We start from the raw sequence: 16,969 nt of genomic DNA on the forward strand, positions 1-16,969 counted from the left end.
TCACACACAAACGTCAGATAAAGAAAACTAGTATATTATTGGTTTTGGTTAATATGCTGAATATGAAAACGCTTAAAACTTTTTTTTAGTAATTTCTGGCGAAACATCGCTATATAACATCGGTATCATTCAGTATAAGCTCATGGCCACGTGTGTACCAATCTAGAGATTTAGGAGCCAACAGTGCTAGCACTCGCTTAAACTCAGCCCTTCTTCAAATTCCAACTAGTTTAGCCATATATTTACGGTTTAGCCTAACCATACGGCTACGAGCAACCAACTAATTTCCTGTAACAAACAATGGGCACCAGCTTTGCAACATTTGATACCTATTAAAATTCTCAATTTTCCCATATCTTCATCTGTTTGATTACACTACGAACAATAACAAGATTTAGCCGGGTCGACAACACGAAATTCAGAGCGGGCGATGAAAATTTTAAAAACCGACCCACGCTGGCATACAAAAATCAAGGTATTCGTGACAGACAGGTGTGTGACATCACAATGACTAGTGTTTACCAGAATACGCGCGAAACATAAAACGAGCATTCTAGTTGAGCGTTAATAAAAATGACATATGAAATATAAGCCACGATTTGAAAACGAAATGTTGCAACTGCGCGAGAATGAGATTTTACTGCGCAAATGTTCTGGTGGTACTGCGCAATTGCGCGGTTGCGCAGCTTAGAGGGAACCTTGGTTCACTCCCATTTATAAAATCGATCAAATCGGCAGTGGCTACCATTATAAAATTCTTAATATGGTGTGGCAAGTAATTTTTATTTTTTAATATTTACGACCATTATGTAATTTATCGGATTCTTTTTACTTTATAACTTCGCTATGGTTGTGTGAGTGTGTGTATGTATGGGTGCGTGCAACGACTACCATACCGGGTGCGTGTGAGCGTGTGTGAAATAATTCAATTATTTAAGGTGAGTGAACACGAACCACTTCTCCTTAGCAAAACCTTCCATCTTATATACATTCTGTACGTTTTAAACCGTATTATCTAAGGTTTTGTTTGCTCTCCTGATTTCATAATCAGTTTTTATTTATTTGTTTTTATCAATCATTTTATTGATATGATGTCGAAATAAACTAATGCTCATTTATAAACTTACTAATATTCGGTCATCAGAAGTGGAGATATGGGCTGACAAAAAACAGGAAACGCCACTCAGGATTTCTTGCGGGCAATAACGGAGGCGCAGTTCTTACCACTTCATGGCAGCTCCTGCCACGAACGAACCGCGGCAGCTCTTGCCATGGTTTCATAGCGCTTTTCAGTATTCAGTAATTAATATTAACGGTATATTTACAAATTAATGTACCAGAATTTAATTGATCATGTGGAATTATATCTACTTAAACCCTAACCCCAAATCCATCAAAACTGTATCCATAAGAAAAACGTTCCAACTTACCCAATATTTGTCACCATAAGGGACAGCCCTGTCTTTACAGCCCACCTGCCGTGGTTATGGCAGGAATATTTTACCTGCCATTCCCTCACCCAGCTGCACATCAAACCACCAAAGGAAACAGCCATGAAAAAATAGAGACCCGTATAGTGATATGCTTATGATGCTTCGCGATCGACGTGTTGGCCACCCCTGTTCTATAATAATTGCGGGTTAATGACATGCGAAGGAATTTCATTCTGGAAAAGTATATGACAGAACATCCGTTGAAAAACTATGAACAAGCGTGCAAATATTTCATTATTTTCTCATTGTTTTTCTTCGCACGGAAATATGGGTCACCTCAAATGAGTTTCTAAAACGAACTCAGATATGTCAAAAATTTATTAGTTTTTATATATATCATAATAATCCTTCTCAGTCTCAGTGAAATTAAAAGAAAGTTTATTGTAGGTTAATTCAACAAATTCTAGTTTGAACTTTGATTCATCAAAGATGCAATAGACTTTAGCAACGAATTTCAAAGTCATTATGATCCGAGCTACTCATAGACCCACAATGATATATTTATTGGGTGATATGGAAAGACGCAGTAAATCGGTGACGGTTCGGACACATTCCCGATTTTATTGATGCCTTATCAGTCAACAAAGTTTGTACGTTTGTTGCTCTGCTCGGCTTAATCATTAAATTCTGTGTAAAAGATATGATTAAAAGGGTTCCATTATCTTTGAACCCGCGTACATTTGAACCCGTAATTTGAACCCAGAACAATTGCACCTGTATACTATTGCACCTATGGACATTTGCACCTACGGACATTTGAACCCATACATTTCCACCCATGGATTTTAGCACCCGCATATAGATTGAACCCGCGGACATTTGAACCCGTGTACGTTTGCACCCGCGTACATTTGAACCCATGTACATTTGCACCCGCGGACATTTGAACCCGTGTACGTTTGCACCCGCGTACATTTAAACCCATGTACATTTGCACCTGCAGACATTTGAACCCATGTACATTTGAACCCACGAACATTTGCACCCGCGGACATTTGAACCCACGAACATTTGCACCCGCGGACATTTGAACCCATGTATATTTCCACCCACAGACATTTGAACCCACGTATATTTGAACCCGCGTACATTTGAACCCACGGACATTTGAACCCGCGTATATTTGAACCAACGTATATTATATTTGAACTCGCGTACATTTGAACCCGCGTACATTTGAACCCACGTACATTTTCACAAAAAATGTTTGCCCCAACGGCAATTTCCAGTCGCAAATAATTTTCATGTTACAGGCGCAAGCTCAATATTCTAAATTTCAACACTGTTTCCCTTGTAGTTAGTTTTGGTGTATATGCATTTACCCGCTTCTACGAAGCAAGCATTTTTGAGTGTCATTGTAGTCCGAGGGATAAACGTCTCTTAACGATATAAACAACATTGTTTTGCCAAGGTCTTTTTTCTTTTGCTGTTTTTTTTTACATTGACATTTGTAAATCCTTATCTCATTCGTTAGCCGCGATCTCCAAAACAGACGATGACCTAGAAAGCGGTATTTCTTTGGAATACCTGAAACCAGGGCTAATACGGAACAAATATCTCACAGACCAATGAAGTCTTAAATGAGGGTCTTACTAAAACTAGCTTTACAGTAATATTTTTAGTGGTCAACTCCTATAAATTTGTTCTGAAATTATTGCACCGAAAACGCCTACTATGATATCCCGCCCAGCATGAGATTTGGGAGCTCTGTGGCCACTTCATGTTTTCTTGCTAGCATGTTTACAAAATTGTTATATGTATGCATACACGACCACGCTTTACTGTTGAAAATGAGTGTTGTCTCAAATCAGGTTTTGCCATTTTTCCTAAAATCAATCTAGAAATTGAATACTATTGTCTGTATATAAAGAAATAAACGCACAGATTCTTCGTTTCTAAGAAAATATGAAATTAAGATAATGAAACTATGCCATTTTTGTAACAACATGTTCATAGCCAAATGCCAGTTTTATTGAAGTATTGTTTCATTAGAATGTCAGAACAAAACTATACTGCTCTAATCTTCTAACCAAGCTCTTCGCCGATGATGCCTGCCTGCTTGCTAGTGGAAAAGACTTGACCACACTCCAACACACTGTAAACTCAGAAATAAATAAAATATATGAGTGGATGTTATGCAACAAACTTACTGTAAATGTCGAAAAATCTAAAGTCATGGTTTTCAGCCGAAAAACGCTAACACATGCCAACATTCTAATCAAAATCAGGGGGGTTGCCTTGGAAGTCGTCCAATCCTATAAATATCTCGGGCTCCATATAGATAATAATTTAAAATGGAACACCCATACTATCGAATTACATAAGAAATTGTCGAGATCGGTTGGGATATTGGGAAAACTCAGACATTATGTCCAGGATGCCACCCTGCGAACTGTCTACTTTGCTCTCTTTCAATCCCACATACAATATGCCATAACCGCTTGGGGCTCAGCAGCGCAAACTAACATTCATAAATTAGAGATCTTACAGAATAAAGCTGTTAGAACCCTCTCTAGAGCATCTATTCGTACAAACCTAAACACCCTATACCATAAAACAAGGGTGTTAAAACTATCTGACATTCACACTCTAGAGATCTCCAAAGTTATGCACCAATTTCAAAACAACCACTTGCCCACAGCTTTCGACAATTATTTTGTTTCGCTTACCTCTGTGCATGAACACAACACTCGCTCTTCAACCAAGTCCAATTTTTTTGTACCTCGCTTTTCACTGAGCAAATCTCAAAATTCCCTGAAATACAAAGGTGTCATAATATGGAATAGTATTCCACAAAGTTTACGTGAAAGCACATATGTCTCTTTTAAAATAAAATATAAGAAGGTCATGCTTTCATCTTACCTGTCTCGGGTCACCACATCTGTTTGATGTGCTGACACCCTCCACCCCTTGTCATTGTCAGCTCAACACTTGACTTCACCCACAGTCCACAGTAACTGAAATAGATAGAGACTCTGTAAATCTTGAACTTGTTATTTCCCCCACCGTGTCAGTGCATAGCCATGTGCCACTCATACAATAACCAAACTATTCATCTTGCCAACATCAGGCTCAGACGGGTTATCTTGGATCCAAACCATACCGGTAGTCTATACCGGTGGGTCACTTCACCCATGATCCATAATTTTGGTCTCAGATTGTGTACAAATACTTAGCTATCCTTTATGTCTTTGTCAAGTGCCAGTATACTCACCAATTTCAAAATTTTAATGATATTGCAACTTACTAAATTAATGTCTTTTCCATGTGCTGTTTGCTTGGGTACCGGTACCGATACCGTAAAGTGTTTACTGCATTCATGTTTTCAATGATGGACTAAAATTTTCTAATATACTAGTTTCTTTATGTACATATTTTGTCTAACTAGCAATACTATTTACTTCCACATTTATTTATTTTGTCGATTATTTTCAATCGCAAATTAAATTTTATTATTTTTTACCTGTTAACGTCAGGTTGGGTCCTTAGGCTCTTCCCTCTTCACACGACGTCTCCGGCACCAAAGCACCTTACCACTATACTTCCACTTGTTTACACACTCTCGTATCCCTAACTGCGACAAACAAAACTATTTTATAATAATATAAATATGCCAAGTTATCGGCTTCCCCTCGCGGGATAAACATGAATTCAAGCTCAACTCAGGCAGTGTCTGTATTCCGCAGTATAAGATTTCGCTGACGTTGCCATGGTTACTCACAAGACGGTGCTCGGAGTCGTTATCCGTTTCACCTTGGATCGGGTGTCTTTTGGGTATGCACGTCGCCTCGACTTACTTTAACGTAAACCTGTTCTAATATTTATCGTTTGTTTGATTTATATATTACTGTTTCTTATCTATTACTGTTAGACTTGTCATGGGTGTCGCTGCTCGATCACCAGTTTTGGTGTCTCGCGCCTCCCTTCACCCTAAAGTACCATATTTCCTATTTCTTGTATTGTGTATTCACATTGTGTGCTTTAGAATGGTGAAAAAATAAATTACTGATTACTGATTACTATACATAAAAATCGTAAGTCATGTGAATATGTTGAATATTCGAAAGTGAAGAAGTTTTAAAATCATTATCGTGGCCAAAAATAATTTTTGCTGTTTACACTATTTAGAGTAAATCGAACATATTCAGCATATCAGGTCAGGTCTGTTAAATATGATATTGCAATTTACAAACGACGTCATAGGTTACGGATTACATTTATTTTAATATATCAATAAAGTTATCACTCACAAATTTGTGTCGAATGGGCGATCAATTTTGAGATAGAGTAGCTATTGACGTTTTACAAATAGGAATTTATCAATTATGATACAACAGTTAAACAACAAATCAAAATAATGACGATAAACGAAATTTTACGATATCACGATCAAAGTCAAAATCAAATAGACTGCATTTGAGCTATTGAGTGGAGATACCTAAGGCTTGTCGGTTTCAGTTCCATATGAAAAAACTTTAACTGACAACCTAACAGCAAGTTGTACATACTTTGATGGGTGGTGGGCCGTAACTCCTACATGAGCATTTGCCGCAGTCAGTTTGTGGACCGCAATGTCTTTTCGTAGGCCATTCAGCAAACCCCATATACTCGGATGTTTGCATCGGAACATTCCTTGTAAGGCGTTGTGAAATCCTTCTACAGCGTTTGTTGTTCTTGGGGCCGAAGGCATGATTTCAATCTCTTTGGCATAGTTCCACAATCGAGGGGGAAATCTTGCTTCTCTTGGACGTGAACCCACTTGAGGTCCACGAATGTAGGTAGATTCAAAATATTGCAAAAGTTGATTGCATTCGGGCGCATCGTCGAAGGTGTCGCAAAGCAAGGTGAAGACTTCGGCAACCTCGTTAATGGGAACAAAAGCCAGAGCTGCCAAACTTCTAATTTTCAGATTGAAAGAGGGTAAACAATCAAACTTCTCTTTTAATCCGATAGAACCAACATTTCGAATTATAGCTTGTGACAGGTGAAAATAACATCCTTTAATATCGGCCAAAGGAAATTGTGCATGGAATGCATTGATAGCTTCTATTTCAAAATCAACAATGATTTTGGTGGGGTTAGCATTTGGGAAAATGATTTTCAACACTTCCAACATCTGAACGTACGTTTCTTGTCGCTTGTCTCGTAATAGGAAATATACGCATGGTGGATAGGATGCTCCCACTTTACAGTGAATTGTATACAACTGGAAGAAAATATCGGGCACCACATCAAATGTACCGTCGTCAAGATATGTGTCACTATCTAGATGTGCAAGTAGTGATCGATCTCCAATGGCCATTATCCGATGACGATCCTCCGGGCCAGTGTCATGCAAAATGATATCTAAATATTGGCTCGGAATATCAAAGCTTGCACTTGTAGGATTCGTACGTGAACAATTTTTCTGTCGCCTTACTCTGCATATATCGGCCTCCAGAGTCGACTTGCCTGGCAAGCGCATTAGTACATCTGTTGATCTATTATTCAATACTTCACCTAAAATATATCTTGTCGATGTATTTGATGGTGTTGATGCTGCTTCTTTTAATGTTGCACGGATGATCCCAACTTCAGTCTTAATGCTGTCGCCAGAATGACTGTGATATCCTAGTTCTTTTATTACATTTTCACCGATCGTAACAACAGTCGATTTACATCGAAATTTCCTAAACTGACGACAGCGCCAATGAGTAGCATCTGAAACCCAATCATTTCGCTTACAATATACGTGGCCTTTGTAAATCAGTAAGTCGTTTCCTCTTGTGGTCTTGGAAAATGTAGGCGCCATGTTTCCAACTTATTTTCGCAAAGGGACTTGTCATCTTCGCAGCTGCAACGTCCTGAAGAAACAGTTTGGAATTGTCTGCGAGAGAAAAAGGTCATTGATGCGAGGAAAAACTTTTCGCGGGATCGAACTATCTGCGAGGGAAAAAGGGCATTGATGCGAGGAAAAACATTGCGCGGGATCGAACTAACACATCAATTAAAATTCTTGATCGCGCTCTTCAAGAGTCGTCGACCGTTCAAAGCACAAATCATACTCCCCAATTTTGGCTCGCATTCTACAGCGGAACATTTTGTCCATTGAGTCTTATGATATCGACAATTGCGATGACAATGACAGACGGAGTATAATATAGTTGAGTAGCCCTGGTATATAGCATGGAAGGATAAGGGTGTATATGTAAAGACGCTAATATCCTAAATGCAAATGCCCATGGGTGTAGATGTTCATGGGTGCAAATGTCTGTGGGTACAATTGTACGCGGGTGTAAAAGTACGTGGTGTAAATGTATGTAGGTTCAAATGTACGCGGGTTCAAATGTACGTGGGTTCAAATGTCCGTGGGTGCAATTGTACATGGGTTCAAATGTCCGCGGGTGCAAATGTTCGTGGGTTTCAAATGTACATGGGTTCAAATGTCCGCGGGTGCAAATGTACATGGGTTCAAATGTACGCGGGTGCAAACGTACACGGGTTCAAATGTCCGCGGGTGCAAATGTACATGGGTTCAAATGTACGCGGGTGCAAACGTACACGGGTTCAAATGTCCGCGGGTTCAATCTATATGCGGGTGCTAAAATCCATGGGTGGAAATGTATGGGTTCAAATGTCCGTAGGTGCAAATGTCCATAGGTGCAAAAGTTTACAGGTGCAATTGTCCTGGGTTCAAATTACGGGTTCAGATGTACGGGTTCAAATGTACGTAGGTTCAAATGTGCTGTCACCGATTAAAAGCGGCCGACATCCATGCCAGAGGCCGGAGAAAAGAGCAAGAGATATATTTTCTCTCGCACGTGTAAAAAGTGGTCGAAGTCTTATAATGCAAATTCGAATGTGGTAACTTACCACAATGCTAACACCCGTCAGAACCATTGAGATTATATACACCTCAATGGTCAAAACAGTATTAAATAAGAGCAGTGGTGGGTTTCAGCCGGTTCGCGCCGGTTCTATAGAACTGTCTCATGGGATTTTATGAGATCAGCGAACCGGTTAGAATTACTGAATACCCTCAATGACATTTTGTAACAGAACCGGGTGAAAAAAAATATGATTTTTGTGATGAAACCGGCTGACAAAAAAAAATTGAATCTCACCACTGAATAAGGAGTAGCCATATATAACAATAAAATTTGTGTGCATTGGCGTGCTGCTGTTTATGGGTCAAAATTATAAAAAATATATATAAATTTTCGTATTTCAAAAGTGTTATAAATCCCGTAATTCTTATGTAAAAAAATTAAAAAAGAATCGCCACCGAAGACAAGACAAGATGCGATCCCGAAATTTCAAATTCAGTTTCGGAACCTCAGCCCTACTTGCATGAGACCTGAGAGGCAGATCGCAGTCCGACCGACGGTACCGGGAACTACAGAGCGAGTGTAGTGTAAGGTACTTTTATTGGTTTATATTGAACTCCATCACCGCACAAAATGACAACAAAGATGTAAAAATGTAATGTTAACTGTTTCATATACTAGTAATTATTAGTGCAGTAGTAGATGCTGTTGGTGGTGCAGCTGTCAGAACCATACCGGTACCGGTACCGGTACTCGCCAATGATAACAGTGCTCTAAAAACTCAATTGCCGACCTTAATAATTTTTAACTAAAAATTAACCTTGAGTGACGCCACTTTGTATTCAGATATTAAACTATGAATAACTAGACTACTGAACCACTACTTTTATAGTCATATACCGGTATCAGTATATATTGATAATACCCTTATGCTGATATGTCTGTACTGATATGGGAGGTACTGCTGTACGTGAAAAATTTATCATCCTAGAATTGAAAAAGTGTTGTAGTGAGCTACGGTACTTTTGATTGTATTAAACAGAGTATGTCATACCATACTGTATATTTATTATATAAATTAAATATGATTTTTGATCACTTCAGATTTCGCTTTACATAAAAAATGTGAAATTTTGTCATATAGATGACTTATTTTAGGAGATCAAAATTGCAAAACGAAATTGTTTTAACTGGATATTATGGCATCCTTGATGAAAATTTATGAAGGTGTTTTGTCCCGATTATTGAACAATGCCTCTTTGTGTTTCTGCAAATCTGTTTCATATGCCACAACAGAAAAATATGATGTTATTGTTGTTGGAGGAGGTCATGCGGGATGTGAAGCAGCACATGCATCTGCCCGGATGGGTTGTTCAACATTACTGCTGACTCATAAGATTTCAACAATTGGAGAGATGTCTTGCAATCCATCATTTGGGGGAATTGGTAAAGGACATTTGATAAAAGAAATTGATGCACTCGATGGTGTTTGTGGGCGAATTTGTGATAAATCAGGCATTCATTATAAAATATTAAATCGAACTAAAGGGCCAGCTGTATGGGGACCACGTGCACAGATTGATCGTGGAATGTATAAAAATCAAATGCAAGAAGAGATTTTGAACACAAATAACTTGACAGTTATGGAAAGTAGTGTCGACAATCTAATAATTGATAAAACAGATTCAAATGAGAAATTCAAAATTACTGACTCTATTTCAAAGTGTTCAGGAGTTATTCTCGAGAATGGGCAACAAATTTCAAGTACTTGTGTTGTATTGACTACAGGAACATTTCTTAGGGGTCAAATAAATATTGGGCTTGAGCGAGTGCCAGCTGGACGTAAAGGAGATGCACCTGCGATAAAATTGGCTGACACTCTCGAAAATTTAGGATTTAAAATTGGGAGGTTAAAAACTGGAACACCTCCCAGATTACTAGCAAGTTCTGTGAATTTTAAACCATTTACTACTTGGAAACCTGACAGTTTTTCTCATCCATTTTCATTCATGAATGAAAACGTGTGGATATCACCAGAAAATCAACTTGATTGTTATACAGTGCCAACAGGCGCTAAAGTTAAAGATATTGTGCACAAAACATTACACCTTAATTCACATGTCAACGAAGAGATAAATGGCCCAAGATATTGCCCATCAATTGAATCTAAGATTCTAAAATTTCCAGATAGAACACATATGTTATGGGTTGAGCCTGAGGAACTTGATACTAAAATATTATACCTTCAAGGTTTTTCTTGCACAATGCCAGAAGAGTATCAACTTGAGGCCGTTCGGTCTATAGAAGGTTTGGAAAATGCGGAAATCACACAGCCAGGTTATGGGGTGGAATATGATTATATGGATCCAAGACAGATAACGCCAGCCTTAGAAACAAAGAAGGTGCAAGGATTATTTTTTGCTGGTCAAATTAATGGTACTACAGGTTATGAAGAAGCAGCTGCCCAGGGTATAATTGCTGGCATCAATGCTGGACGAAAGTCACAAAGAAAACCATTTTTCTATCTAAACAGATCAGATGGATACATCGGTGTGCTCATTGATGATTTAACTACTCATGGCACCAATGAACCATACAGAATGTTTACAAGTCGTGCTGAGTTTCGACTGTCGCTGCGGCCTGACAATGCGGATATGAGATTAACTTTGAAAGCTTATGAAGAAGCAGGCTGTGTTAGCGAAAAAAGGAAGCTAAAGACCGAGAAAACTCAATGTATTTTAACAGAATCTGAACAGTTCCTTAAAACTGTAAAAATGAAGAGTAGAGAGTGGAGTAAAATTATAAATGTTGAAAATATTTCAGCTACTCGTGCTATCTCTGCTTTCGAATTACTTTCACAATTCACTGGTGTTACTCCAATGCATATTTACAAAACATTTCCAAATGAATTAAAACCTGTCATTGAAAATAAGTTATTGCAAGAAAGACTCGAAACTATTTCGCTTTATGATAGAGTTGTCCACAGACAACTACAAGAAATAGAAGAATTGAAAAAAGAAGAAAATATGATGATTCCAGAAAATTTTGATTATTCAAAAATTGTACTCAAAGTTGAATTATGTGAAAAACTAGCCCAGTCAAGGCCAGTGAATATTGCTGCAGCTAGCAGGATACAAGGCATGACACCAACTGCTTTAATATATTTAATAAATTATATCAGAAATTTTCGATATTCTTAAATTGAAAGAAAGAATCTTCATAATTTTACCAAATTCTGGAATTTATCTTTATGTAAAAAAATGTGATGTGTGCTGTGAAATATTGCATAACTTGCCTTTTATTTACATATTTCCACTGGCGTGACAATCATATTTATTAAAACTGTTCTAACTCAATCAATTGTGACCTTTCTTTTGTTTGATGTTGAGTTACTGTTATCAAGGGTACTACTGTTCTAAACAAGTTTTTCAAAAAACAAATTCAATACCACTCAGCTGATCTCTCTATAACGCATCTGGCATCACACACCATCGTCACTTTTTTGCTTCAACATGCGTATCTGTTTATTTTTCAGTGCTACATCATTCAAGATTTGTAAAATAATTTAATATTGACAGAAAAATGATAAAATTGAGTGACATCACCGATGAACAATTGATTGAAATAGTGCAGGAGGCAAGAAAAGTTGAAGGATCATATTTGAAAATTGTAATTCCCAAACAAAAGTCACATGATGACGACGATGAGAGTGTAATAGTTGATGTTGAACAAGATATTGACGATGAAGAAGAAGATTTTGATTGGGAATATGAAAAACAGCACGCACAAAGTATAGTAGAAATTGATACTGGGGATCGAGATGAGTCAATAGATATTGACGAACAGGAAAATCAAACTTTTGGAGATATGTGTAGATTAGATTCTCCCCAGATTCAACGTATGAGCATTCTCAGTCCTGTTAAGCAATATAAAAAGTGGAAAACTTGTTTAATTTGTGAAAAAATATTTCCAACGAGACAACAATGTGGTATTCATTACTTTTCTGAACATGTGGCCATGAATGCTGAGGAAAGAGAGCTTGCATTCAAATTAAGTAGATTTGCATGCGGAGAAGTGGGATGTTATGCAACATTCGGATCACCAAGTGACTTTTTGGACCATTGTCTTGCTCATGAGAATATTTTTCCATATATTTGTACAGAAAAAGACTGTGATGAATATTTTCCAAGCCGCAAAATATTGTATCAGCACAAGAGAAAAGTTCACCGCACCAATAAATTGTTTTGTGGGGTTTGTGATGCTGTTTATTTGACAGCAAGTTCCCTGAACAGGCATATGGTAACTCACACAGGTGGTAAGTATGAATTTAAGTTTCATACTGCATATTTCCTATATTAGGAAACATACAAAGTTTACTTTTACAAATTGCAACATGAACATTTGCTACCTCAAATGTTTATTTTCTTATCAAGTTCTATGTAGACTGATTGACACTTTGTTGCTAACTCATGAAACTGAAGATATTTGAATTAAACTGCCTGGAAAAATACAAACTAATTCTACCTAAAATATTTGATGCCATGTAGCAAGTTAGCTGGAGAGAAAGATGTTTCGAGAGACTGTGGAAACACACACCATCACACCATTTTTGTTCACTTTTAAAATTTTCCAACTATCACTAAATCACTCAGCTTTAATAAAGATTTGTAACCTTACTTAGAGATCAACAAATATAGATGTCTCAGGAGTAAAATTCTGATTGAAATTATATTTGGTTTGACAATTTTCCACACCCTTTGTTTGTCTTATTTAGATAAAAGCCTTTACCAGTGTGAACTATGCCTGAAAGAATTTGGCACAACATTCAACTTGAAGCGACACAGGAAAACCCATATTGCAAAAACCGAAGAGGTAAGGTCCTAATTCATCCACAATTGCATATATATCTGCAGTGTTATTTGTAGAAGTAAAATTCCATTTCATTCTAGGAAAAAATACGTACTCATGTTTGTGATATTTGTGGTGGAAAATACATATCAAAAGATACACTAAGAACACACACTCAGACAGTACATGCAGATGGAGAAAAACCGCATACTTGTGACTTATGTGGAAAGTCTTTTTATAGAAGTTTTGTATTGAAGAGGCACATGGTTACTCATACAGGTATTTATTTTGACCTATATTTCCTTACTCAAAGTTACCAATTTTTGACTCCATTTGTTTTAAATATATCAATGATATTCAAATTCCCCTTCATTTTTATCATAAAGCATTTTCCCTATCAAATGATCCCTAGTTTCAAATCGATTGGGCGATATGGTATTCGCTTTTCCTTTTTTAATTTTAGGAGAGAAGCCATTTGAATGTGAACAATGTCATGCCCGGTTTGGCACCCAATCTTCCCTGCAACGCCACATGAAGAAGAAGAATCATTCAAGGGAATTAAATCTACAAATTCAATCTATCGTGAAAATGTGATGTTAATGTTAAAATAGCTTAAATTCCACTGCAATGATTTGCATTATGATAGGATAACAGCTTTTACACATTTTCACTGCATTCAGGTAGTGGGGGAGATGAAGAAATTATGGATTCGGACATGAAGAACAGAAAATGTTCAACTACATGTATTTTTTTAAATGATAGTTTTGGTTAATTGTGAATGTTTGTTTGTTCATTTGAATAAAGTAATGGACTATTACGTGTAACCGAGCTCGTTCGGACATAACATGATGAAAAAATAACACGGGCACAAGGCGTTATTAACAAATTGATAATACAGTCCTTCCACCTGTTCTATTTTTCTGTCGGGTTCATATTAGAACAATATTGTAGTTTACCGATGTCTGGCAAAGCAAACGGGTGGCCATTTGGTGACTATCATTGATTATTTTTTGTGTTTCGATCAATATACGGTAACGTGGGGTTGTTACTAATGTCGTGAAAGCTGAAACAAAGTAATAAACGGGAATATTCGACAAGCACGCATGATAATGAGATTGGTCACGGGTGACGCTGCTCGATAACCGACATTGGTTGTTTCGCGTCAGCGTCACCCTTCACGATGAAATGCCATTTTCGTACCTTCTGAACTTCTCATTTGGTACAATGAACTCCCCATGTGAGCTGAAATACATGTGTATTTATTTATTTGGTTAATTGTGAATGTTTGTTTGTTCATTTGAATAAAGTAATGGACTATTCTGTTTAACCGAGCTCGTTGGAAAAAATAACAAGCTGACGAGCTGAAATGTGTATTTAACCGCTCGATTACATTTTCTTGAAAACATATTTTTCATCTCACATTTGGTCCATATATATATATTGACAAGTTGTGGAAAACGCGTGTCAATAGTTGACCTGTTCAAATACAAGCACCAGAAATATGACTCGCTCAGATTTGAAATAATGTTTGTTGTTGTACGGTTCAACAAACGCAATTCCCAAGCGCAATCTCAGCCCATCCACTTGGCAGAAAATCTTTTTCCCGGCGGCACATCATGTTGAGCGTTAGGAATACGCTCGCCATTACACATCTGATGTACCCGGCAGGTTCGAAACCCCTGGGGGTTGATCAAGTGCGAGATGATTGCTGGATTCATCCCCGATCAATCCATACGTTTGCAACAAATAACTGGGTAGCTATTCCCACTAGTAACCGGCCACGAGGCCATGGTTCGCCATATGATTAGGCCGTCTTATCGGGCTTTCTATTCCCATGGGATAAGTATGTACATCCTAATCCAAACCACTGATGTCATGATTAGGGGTGGGCAAAATCGAATTTTTTTCCCGAATCGCATAATTCGACTATTTTTAACGAATAGTTGAATACCGAATATTTTTTTTATACACAACAGGGGTCCGGAACGTCGGAGGTCGATTATCCATTTGGAAATTTAAAGAATCATTGAAAAGTCGACAATTAAGCGTTGTTTTATTGGTTAATTTCATAATAGTCGCCGATTGTTTTTGTCACTGCGGTCGTTTCGGCGGCGATATCCTAAAGTTGGCAATTCATATTCCCGTCCCTACTGTTTTATTCTAGCTTTCAACCTATGTGTTGGCTTTGATCTTACTCGTCGCCGCTTGTAAATTAACCGTTCCAGATAAAAACGAACGGCAATATTCTTATCGCACAGGGTACAGATATTTAATAATTAAGAGTTTCTTCAGCTTTGCTATGGTGTCCGTGTTATGGCGTCCGTGTCCGTGAACACAACAAAATTTACGGACTTTTTCAACTTCATATTCATAGCTATTATACATGTGTCCATCAGCCCCTTCACGTAGTATATTGTTAATGTTGAATATATTTTGCTCTTTATAACTAATACGAGAGCTATGCTCAAATATATGAACACGAAATCCATAACGGAATGTTTTACCATCATTTCCCTAAGAATCATACGGTTTTCGTGTCCCATGGGAAATACGAATGTGTGCTGTCCCATCCCATTCCATGGGACGTTTCCCATGGACAAGCCTGGTTATTACTGCTCAAAAGCTTCAAAATACAACAATTGTAATCATTTCCGATGATCATAAGCGAACAATTCGTAAACGAGTCTGCGTTGTTACAACGAAATTCGCGATTGAATTTACGTTGTACTCTTGTTACAATTTTAACAATCCATCGGCCATGCATGGTCGAATAAAATGTTCATTTATTCGAAACATTACTTGGCCAAGGATGGCAGGGTTCGCTAAGGCAATGAGACGAGGCCCTGAAAAACGCCTAAAAATGAATTTCGTAGCGCACATAAGGGAACTACCTAGAAATAGTTTAAAATGTTCCTTAGTAATTTAGTAACAAATAATATCTTGTTCCCATTTCCAGAAGTTGCACGTTTTACGAAAAAGACGCTCTTGCTTACAGGAAATATGTGCTATACGATTTGTCCTATATTCTCCCTTTATCCGACAACATCGGCCAATGAACGCAGACTTCTGCATGACGTGACAATTAAATTTGATCAGCTGCTGAAGGGCGGATGAATCTCAGTTATTACTGCTCGATCTTTCGTTGAGTTGGGTAGCCTTCCCATCGCCTTTTTAGTTATTATTTAGTCAAAAGGTATAAGTAAGTAATTAAACACCTGTAGATCCTTACCATGAGTAAAAGTGTGAGACGAGGACTTGAAAAACGCCCAAAAAATGAGTTTCGTAGCGCACTGTAACTAAATAAATTCTTTAGTTTTGTATGAAAATGAACATACTGAACGCAATACAGCTTGTTCCACACGATGGAATTTCGCTGCGGCGAAAAATTCTGCATTAAAGGAAAAGTTTGAACATCGTTTCTGAATGTAGAATTCAATGCAGTAAGACATAAAATAGTTTAAATTTTCAGAATAATATTTGGAAAGCCAACAGAATATATTAAACTTTTCGATAAATACAATGTGTGAAGTCCGATAATTGAAAATGACAGAAGCAATTTCGCTGTAGTGAAAGTGAAAAATTGTGCAATAAAAGAAAAACTTGAATATCATTTCTGAACGTAGATTCTAATGCAGTAACACATAAACCAAGTTAAATTTTTAAAATAATATTCAAAAGCCATCAGAACAAATTAAATTTTAGGAGAAATACAGAGTTGTAGTTACGATAATTGAAACTGTCAAAAGCAATTTCGCTGTAGCGAAAAATTCTACATTAGGTGATCTAATGTATCATCTGTGAAGTTTCAAAATGACTTATGCT

At 37.4% G+C, this 16,969-nt stretch overlaps 2 protein-coding genes and 1 long non-coding RNA gene across 3 annotated transcripts; 2 read left to right on the top strand and 1 right to left on the bottom strand.

The window, feature by feature from the left end:
* Window positions 1–3,455: 3,455 nt before the first annotated feature.
* Window positions 3,456–5,312, bottom strand: LOC144419876 (uncharacterized). The gene is made up of 4 exons (XR_013474339.1): window positions 4,957–5,312; window positions 4,356–4,450; window positions 4,163–4,247; window positions 3,456–3,588 (listed from the first exon to the last, which is right to left on the bottom strand). It is a non-coding gene; the product is annotated as an uncharacterized LOC144419876 (long non-coding RNA).
* Window positions 5,313–9,384: 4,072 nt separating this feature from the next.
* On the top strand, window positions 9,385–11,834 carry LOC120336106 (5-taurinomethyluridine-[tRNA] synthase subunit MTO1, mitochondrial-like). Its single transcript, XM_039403707.2, has one exon. It carries the CDS (start codon window positions 9,499–9,501, stop codon window positions 11,497–11,499), a length of 2,001 nt encoding a protein of 666 aa, XP_039259641.2. The 5' UTR covers window positions 9,385–9,498; the 3' UTR covers window positions 11,500–11,834.
* Window positions 11,740–13,971, top strand: LOC120336107 (zinc finger and BTB domain-containing protein 41-like). The gene is made up of 4 exons (XM_039403708.2): window positions 11,740–12,614; window positions 13,074–13,171; window positions 13,249–13,426; window positions 13,611–13,971. The coding sequence occupies exons 1-4, from the start codon at window positions 11,882–11,884 to the stop codon at window positions 13,739–13,741; spliced, it is 1,140 nt and encodes a 379-aa protein (XP_039259642.2). The 5' UTR covers window positions 11,740–11,881; the 3' UTR covers window positions 13,742–13,971.
* Window positions 13,972–16,969: the final 2,998 nt, after the last annotated feature.

Source organism: Styela clava, chromosome 2, assembly GCF_964204865.1.
Source record: "Styela clava chromosome 2, kaStyClav1.hap1.2, whole genome shotgun sequence".
NCBI classification, from domain to species: domain Eukaryota; kingdom Metazoa; phylum Chordata; class Ascidiacea; order Stolidobranchia; family Styelidae; genus Styela; species Styela clava.